At 35.6% G+C, this 8,804-nt stretch overlaps 1 protein-coding gene across 1 annotated transcript; it reads right to left on the bottom strand.

The window, feature by feature from the left end:
- Positions 1-2,290: 2,290 nt before the first annotated feature.
- On the bottom strand, positions 2,291-3,828 carry LOC134368988 (heat shock transcription factor, Y-linked-like). Its single transcript, XM_063085216.1, has 3 exons — positions 3,818-3,828; positions 3,452-3,719; positions 2,291-2,983 (listed from the first exon to the last, which is right to left on the bottom strand). The coding sequence occupies exons 1-3, from the start codon at positions 3,826-3,828 to the stop codon at positions 2,291-2,293; spliced, it is 972 nt and encodes a 323-aa protein (XP_062941286.1).
- Between the last annotated feature and the right edge of the window lie 4,976 nt (positions 3,829-8,804).

The following is an 8,804-nucleotide window of genomic DNA, read 5'->3' as shown; positions in this document are numbered from 1 at the left end:
CAGAACATTTGTGGTATTGTTTTGGGGCCGAACATGGGAAGTTATTTTTGCTGTTGAAGCATTTTTTAATTAGTGTGATCCTGAGTAGGAGGAAGAATGCATAAGAAGGCACAGTGTCCTTATTCTGAGTACCAAAGGATGCTAGGGTATTCTCAGTTAGATTGCTGTGTGACTTTCATACTAAAATCTTATGTTGCATTTCAGAGCATAAAGAAGTTGGGTAGGCAGTGGATGGATATTCAAGTCATGCTGACCTGTTTTCCTTTTCCATTTGCTCATTCATTCTTCATGTTTTCTCTCTCTCTCTCTCTCTCTCTCTCTCTCTCTCTCTCTCTCTCTCTCTCTCTCTCTGACCGTTACCTTATTCTGGTCTCAATCTTACAATAATCTCATTCCCTATTTTAATGCGTGTCATTATGTTCATCATTTTTTTTCTTGCCCTGGTGTTTACCATTCACACGACTTAATCTTTTCACTTTTCATTATTTTAGTCCTCAAACTTTTCTTTGCTTTGAAACATTCTCTCATTTATGTACAACATTTAACCATGTTAAATATAGTTCTGAGTAGTACAGAGAGGTACATGAATTGCCTGTGGACATAGGAAGAATAACTATCATATTGTGTCATGCATGATATTCCAAGGAGAAGGAATCAGGATTTCCTGTACAGATCAATGGTTCCAAAGTCTTTCTACTTAGGCACAATTTGAAACTATTTGATAGGATTCCAGCAATAGGTTGCTAGCCTGAGATATCTGGATATCCAAATTTGTACTTTATCCCAACCCCAGCTGTCCCATAAAACTGAGTGATTGAGTTTTGTCAGGGATTTAGCCTATAAGTCTAGAAGGTGTAGAATAACAATACCTGCTGTGAAGGCTGCTTCTAAATGTGCAGTGGGAACCCACTGCAATCCATTTCAGTACAATAATAGGGAAAGAGTAGTAAGTATACAGCAAGTTCTGTCAGCAAAGGACCTGCCAGTCAAAGCAGAATATGAAAAAAATTTTTGATTCATTTTGATTCATTTTTTGATTCATTTGATTCATTTGATTCAAGGCAGGGGATTCATCAGTAGATATCAATGAGATAAAAGGAGAAAGGCCTTTAGGAAGGCATTGCTCAAAGTATACAAATTTGTTTAATGGTCAAAAGACTGGAAACTTAAAAGAGACCAAGGTAGTGGGTATTGAAGTGATAACCAAGTCAATATCATTGCATCTCTTAAGAACATTACTGTGACCAACCCTTTAAAGAAAGTTTGTGGCTAAGAGTGAAGACCAAAAAAGTAATATTTTGAATACTATTGGATGTTGGTTGTTTTGGTAATGAAAGTAGGTTTTAATGGGTTTAAGTCAATATTCAGTAAATTTGAATGAAAGGTATATTTGTAAAAGTCATTGTGCTAGGTAGGACAATGCTGGGTGTCCAAGACAGACAAGGAAACTGATGGGGTAGAAAATAAACACGTCCTGGAAGGGATGATGTCTGTACTGAAATGGGTAAAATAGTAGTCCAAGCAGGCAAAAAGGGAGAGAGCCTTTTATCCTCAGAAAAGAAATGGTGGAAAAGTTATGAGTCTTGAATAGGTGTGGATGAAAGTAGTTTGTCTGAATGTAGCTCCAGGGAGTAGTGGAGGAGCAGGAAGACATGCAGTTGCAAAGGTAAATATATGCCAGATTTTGAAGGGAACTGCTCAGACATGCAGAGGGTCTGGGCTCATAATCTACAAGGTGTTAAATGCTAGTGTGAAGAATGAAGTCTGTTTTTGGATGAAGAAAACAACATGATAAAAGTGTTCATTAGAAAACATGAAAGGTGGACTTGGGAGGGTGGTAATTGAAGGCACAAACTACCTGGAACGCTTTGATGACAGCAAAAAGAGCCCTTGCTAATACCTCTTCCTATTTGTCCTCCTCCTCTTCCTTTTTCTACTCTTTTTCTTCTTTCCTTATCCTTATCCTTTTTCTACCTCCTGTTATTTCTTATTTTTAAAATAATAAATTAGGTATAATTTAGTCACACATTGTCATGTCAACTTTCCTCTCTAATGGTCAAAAAGTTTATATATTAATAAAATAATTGTAGTATAGCCTGACTTTGAAATAAAACACCATGATACTCTTAACTATTTAAAAAAAAAAAGAAAGAAAAAGAAACCATAAAGGTGAACACATTTTTATTTTATTGTTCAAATAACAGAATTGCAGGTATTTTTTTTCGGCATTTGTCAACAAAAATTTTAGTCTCTGTTTCCTAGTTTGGTACTCCTTTGGTGGAAGTCAGTTCTAGGTAAGATGATTTTCATGTGATGAAGATGGTTGATGAGCTGACCTTGAAAGACAGGCATTAGATGTATCAGCTGTCATAGGCCTTGGGATCCATGGGTTGCATGCTGGTAGCAGATTAGAAAAAGGAGCCTCAGTGGCTGACACATCAGGACATCTGGTTGGAAAAGTGGAAGGTTCCACCATCAGTTGAAAATAACTATTCTGTAAGGGAGATATGATGTGGAACGGAGAAGCAGAAGTTGTACTTGTAATGTAATTCACAATGTGGCCATTTGCTTCAGTGTAGCTGCTTTGAGAGGACATGTGAAAAGTGGTCAACTGATTTAAACTAGCATGTTGATTGGTAACAGTGCGTTCTGATGATCTAACGATAGTTGATGGAGGAGAAAAATTACTTGCGATTGAGTTGATAGAGTCGGTTGTATCAGCAACTCTCTGGCTGGTAGAAGGCTTCCTTGTTAGAGGCACATTTAAATTTGTAGAGTTTGAAAGTAAACTTTCTCCACTAGTTTTGGCAACTAAACCAGTAATATTATTTTCCACATTACCCTCTGCTCTAAAGTCCTTCTTGTTGAAATCTTGAACTAATGGAGCAGATACAGAAGCATTTTTAACCCTGATTCTTCTTTTCATTCTGACTAAAAGTTGGGGACAGCCTCTCTTAAAGTTTGGATTATGATAGCACTGTAACTAAAACCAAAGGAGAAAGTTATTCAGTGACATTTTAAACCAAAAGGAAAGAAGTAATAACAGATCTACCTAGAAAATCCCAGATTTCAGTTTTATCAGATGAAATTAACATCATCAAATAAACGTGTACATTTGTGATTATTTAAAACATTGTTCTTACTGGGAAACAAACATTTAAATTCAGTCCTCAAGTGAAAATGTGTTGTCACAGTATCTGTGAATATCTATGAATTGCTTCTTTGATGGGATTTAACACCTTCCTTTAGAGTTTACTGAGGACATTCAAAGTTGCTAGCAAAATTTCTTTTAATCATGAGTATTTAGTGCTCGGGGTGTGCTCAAGTTTTTCTGAAAATTTTATTCTTAATATTTCACATAACTCAAAATATGGTATTAACATATTTACTGATGTACAAAATAAAATCATGCATATTCCCTACATAAGTAGTGACTGAAATTTTTGAATACCTTGCTTAAAACAGAGCTTTCTTTTTCTTCTTCCAGAAAATCAGCTAGAGAAGCAGATCTTTGAAAATTCTGTTGCATTTTGGTAAATCCATAGAGATTAAGCTGTCGAACTAAACTTTTCATACTGTCAGTTTCAAATATTCTAAAAGGGGCCTTTCTTTCCAAAACTTCTTTCCTAAAGAGTTCTTCATTAATCACTACAGAAGTTCCATTATCATCCCACCAAATAGACTTAAATTGGTCGCTTTCCACTATTTTCCAAAGTTTTCTGGGAAAGGTCAGAGAAAGAAAATCATTGTCTTCATCTGGTTCAGAGGCACAAAATGTGTAACGTGGTCTCTTTATCAAGGATCCTTCAGACAAAACCTGAAAAGCATTTTCTTCAACCATAGACCATAAGTCTGAGTCCCCAATGAATGTTTGATCCCACAATGGAGTTGAAGTGGAGTTTTCTGAACCAGCTGATCCGTCTTTCAGAGAAACATCTTGAATTTCTGAAGAAACGTGTGCCATCTCAAATAAATTTTTCTTCAGCTGCTCTTCTCATCTGCATGGTTTTGAAGCAGCTTCAAATGCTGCTTTGGCAGGCCTGAGAAGATAAACTCATCTGGACATCACAGTGGTTCTCAAGGTGAGTAGCTGTGACATCGCAAGATGACTTTTGTCTCCTAGAAACTGATGTGTAACATTCAGCCAAGAGTGCTTCCTTCCCACTCTGTGAAATTTATCCAGCTAAAATAAAATACAGACAGATTACTTACACAGTATGATCAGCAAAATCTCAATCCCACCAAATCTTTTCAGTAAAGAAGTAACTAAGTAGGTAAATGTCTTTACTTTCTGAAATAAAAGTGACTTTCTCTCTTACATACACACTCTTACTACAGTAGGGCCATGAGCATAGAGCCTGGTAATTGGACAATGGAAAAATAAATGAGTGAAAGCAAACAAATGATTAAAACGTTGTCAGTTTTGGATCTGAAATCATCGCAGAACCTGTATCTAAAGAAGGCATAGCTGTAGAAATAGAAAGCAGGTTACTGGTGCCAGGGGCTACGGGAAGGAGAGTAGGAAGTGTTTAATAGTGATGGGACTTTATATTGACAATGTTTAAGAAGTAGATGATTGTACAATACTGTGAGTATACTAAATGATACTTAACTGTACACTTTAAAATGGTTAATTTTATAAAATAAATCTGTATGTGTGTCTAAGGGGAAAATTGCTTTTATTGCCAAAGCCAAAGATTTACATAAAAAGATTCTTTAGGAATAAAATAATTTTCGTGTGCAACAACATAATGGTATTATTATAAAACAGGACTAATATTTTTGAAGTAATCTTAGTACTTGATAGAAAGTTCCCTGTCTTTGAAAAATAACTGCCCAGTTTACACTAAGATTTTTTAGATGTTCATGGTTGAAAGAAAGGAGGTATCTTGAAAGACCTTGGCTGTGATAAGGGTTTAATATGTGTGGAAGAAGTAAATAATCTAATTATTTTACAGATGTGGAAATTGTAGCTTTGTGGTGTTCAGCTAAGTAACCCAAGAAAGTGACAGAGTCAGGATTCTAACTCAGAATATCTGTTTTCAGAGTTTGTACTTCTTACTGGAACCACTTGAGGAAATCAGTTTGATCTCTTATCATCAGAAAGTGATTTTCTTTTATCTCCAGTTTTTTGGCTCTGGAATCTACTTTGTCTAATATCAATATATTAATGTAGCCACTCCTGGGCTTTGATGACTAGAGTTAGTAGGGCATATCCTTTTTCCAATGTTTTATTATTAACCTGTTTCTTTATATTTAACGTGTGTTTCTAAAAGGCAGCATGTAGTCGAGTCTTGCTATTTTTACTCAAAAATGACATGCTCTCCCTTTTAATTAGAGCATGTAAACTATTTACAGTTAATGTGCTCATTAATATAGTTTTCTATGTGCTCCATCTGTTGATTCCATTTTCCTGCCTTCTTTTCTTAATTACTCAAGTATGGTTTTATTTCATTTTATCTCCTTTGTTGGCATATTAGCTCTTGCTTTGAAGATTATAATATGCATCTAAAACTTATCACAATCTGCCTTCAAGAGATATTACACTTCTCCATGTATAGTATAAGGAGATTACCATATTTGCTTTTCTCCCCTCCTAGCCTTTGTACCATTGTTGTCATGCATTTTCCTTTTCCTCATGTTATATACCCAAATATATTGTTATTATTTTTACCTCAACAATCCATTCTGTTTTAAAGAGACTGATATTCTTTTTTTGGTGGCAGGGGGCAGGGGCTGCCTGGTATGGGCATCTGAACCCTTGACACTGCTGTTGTAAGGACGCACTCTAGCCAGCTGAGCTAACTAGCCAGCCCATGTGTTTTAAAGAGATTTAGCGCTGTCCGATTGGCTTGCTTGGGAGAGTGTGGTGCTGGAAACACCAGAGTCACAAGTTTAGGACCCCTTACTTGCCACCCACCAAAAAATGAAATAAAATAAACAATAATGAGCAGATTGAGTTAAAGGGGAAAAAAAATCCTACAAATTTACCCAGGTTAATTTGGTCTTCCTTGTCATTTTGTGTGTATTTAGTATATCTTTGTACTGCCTTTGAGAGCCATTTGACAAATTAACGTGTATGTACATTTAAAAAACTCCAGATTTTTATAAAATGTTTTAATATTTTTAAGTTTTCGATTTCTAAGAATGATGATTGTTCAGTGCTGAAAAAAAAAAGATGAAAATAAGTACCTGGAGTCATTATGTTATGCAAAAATACTCTCTGTTCTCATTAAAATGTATAACTGATGAGTAATTACGATATGTAATGACAAATATGCTGCTAATATTGATATGATCATCGCATAGTGTACATAACACCGATAGTCAACTCTGTACCCCATGAATATGTATAATCAACAGTGAAAACAAAATAAAATGTCTAACAGCACATAACTGTAATAGCACCTTCTGTTTGACTGATACTCATGTCAAATCACACTGAAGTCCAAAAAATTAGATCCGATGCTCTTTTATAAAAAAATGAAGACCTAGGTTTCCTAGATACCTGCTACCTACTGAGTTTTAATCTAATTGTATGATTATTCTTACTGCAAGAAGTATTTAAATTCTAAATTCTGAAGAACATATCAGTGAAATTTCCCTATGAAGAGAGAAAAAGAGGGTAAAAATATCTGTTGTGTCCATTGTTTATCTGCCAAATCTTGCTAAGTATTAATATTCAGCATCTGAAAAAAGTCTTGATCCCTTGTACCTGTTTATTGTCAATATAGCCATAAAGGAAAAACTTTCAGTTCATGAATTTGCTTTTTCATTTACTTCCTGCGTTAGTCAATGACAATAATTCTTATCATTTAGGCTCATGTTATTTGAGATGTTTTCTTTATTATTATAGTACTCTTATGATACTGTTAGAATTGTTTTAAATATTCTTTTGATTGATATTTTTCTTAAAGATGGCTGTACTATCACTGAGTTTTCTAGAAGGGAAAGAAGTTAAGTTGTTTAACCAAGTTTCTTTCTTTCTTTCTTTCTTTCTTTTTTTTAAGTTTAAGCCTATGTTACTATAGAGAATTACATTTTATCTCCCAAGTTTGTGTTGAAAGACTAATCCTCAACTCTTAAGACATGTTGATAGCACTTAATTTTATTAGTCTTGAACTCTATAACTTTATATAATGTTTTAAATTTTTAAAAATCTGGTTTCATTTCTTTTTTTGTTTATAATTATTTTAGGTATGATTATAGTTTACATTTTATTTTTAAAATGGAAGAAGCCTATTCTATCAGAAGAAAGGAATATTCATGAGTGGTGTGTAATTTAGAGCAGATTATGAAGCAGCTGTCCTATTTCTAGTATTTGTTCGGCTTGTTTCCTAATCTATAACTGAATGACACTTCAGGGGTGACATTAAATCTGTCAAAGAATGGGTCACTATCTCTCACTTCTATTTATTCTTTCCTGCTTACTTAGTTATTTCCTAGATATTATTCAACTGTTTCTTCTAAAATAAGCATAGCTGGTGATTGAGTGCAAGAACGTTCGCTCCCTCGGTGTTATGTACTAACAAGGAATGTCAACAAGGTGGTGGACTAGGATGCCGCAGGCCTTCATATTGCCATAGGATGAGTTTATATGTGGACAAAAATACCTTTGTGAGAACTGTAAAGACCAGCTGAGAATCTGCTGCACCCAGGTCAATGTAAAATAAGAAGTAATTCAGCAAAAGGGGTAGGAAATTTTACATCCATTTGCATACTGTTGTTGCCCCCCACCCTCCCATGGTGTAGTATGGTGCAAAGAGGAAACCTCCCATGCCAAGGCTTCTTTCTCAGAATGGGAAAGAGAGTAGTCTGTGCATACAACCTTCAGGTTAGTCTGGGTGCTGTCTGAGGTACTGGTTTGAGTCTTGCCTGAGTGGGAGTGCTGGCAGAATGGGTGCATGGTTTGGAAGCTGCTGGAAACAGGGGCTTGCAACATGGCATGTTAAAGCTGCAGTTTCTCAGGCAGACACCGGGGGGAGTAAAAGAACAGAAAAGGTTTGAGAGGTCCTAGGGCTTCTAGCCTGACCGATTGCTTGTTAGCGCAGTTGGTTAGAGCGCAGCCTTATAACAAGGTCATGGGTTCATATCCCTGTACTGGCTAGCCGCCAAAAAGTTCATCAAAAAGTTATGAGGCATGCAAAGAAACAGGAAAATATGGCCCAATGAAAGGGAAAAACATTAATCTTAACCTAAAGAAACCCAGATTCTGAATTACACAAAGAATTTAAAACAGCTGTCTTAAAAAATGTTCAGTGAGCTGAAAGAGAATGCAGACAATCAGGAACAAAATCATAAAATTGACATGTGAACAAAATAAGGATATCCACTAAAAAAGTATGAAAAAGAACCAAATAGATGCTGGAGCTGAAAAAACTCATTAGGGAGGTTTAACAAAAGATTTGATCAAGCAGAAGAAAGATTTAGTAAACTTGAGGCAGGTCATTTGGAATCATTGAGTGAGAACAGCAAAAGCAAAGAATAAAGAAAATTGCAGAGTGACCAGAGATTGGAGGGGCACTATCAAGCAGACGGAGATATGCATTACAGATGCATATCTTGCCTGCATATGCAAATTTGAGAGGGCAAAAAATGAGAGGAAGGAGCAAATAATTTGTTGAGTGAAATAATGGCTAGAACATTCTAAATCTGAGGAAAGAAATGGGTGTACAAATTCAAGAACCTCAGTGAACTCCAAGTTGGAAAACCCCAAAAGACCCACATCAACATACATTATGATCAAATTGTTGAAAGTCAAACAGAGAATCTTGGAAGCAGCAAGAAAAAGTAATCTCTCACAT

This window comes from Cynocephalus volans, chromosome Y (assembly GCF_027409185.1).
Source record: "Cynocephalus volans isolate mCynVol1 chromosome Y, mCynVol1.pri, whole genome shotgun sequence".
Taxonomy (NCBI): Eukaryota; Metazoa; Chordata; class Mammalia; order Dermoptera; family Cynocephalidae; genus Cynocephalus; species Cynocephalus volans.
Note: the sequence above shows the minus strand (reverse complement) of the source record. Positions and strands in the feature narration are given on the sequence as shown.

Excerpts from the sequence above, each read along its gene's own strand:
- LOC134368988 (XM_063085216.1), bottom strand. Across the intron at positions 2,984-3,451 it reads AAAGCTCTGTTTTAAGCAAG|TTACAGTGCTATCATAATCC; the intron begins GTATTCAAAAAT and ends CTTTGGTTTTAG.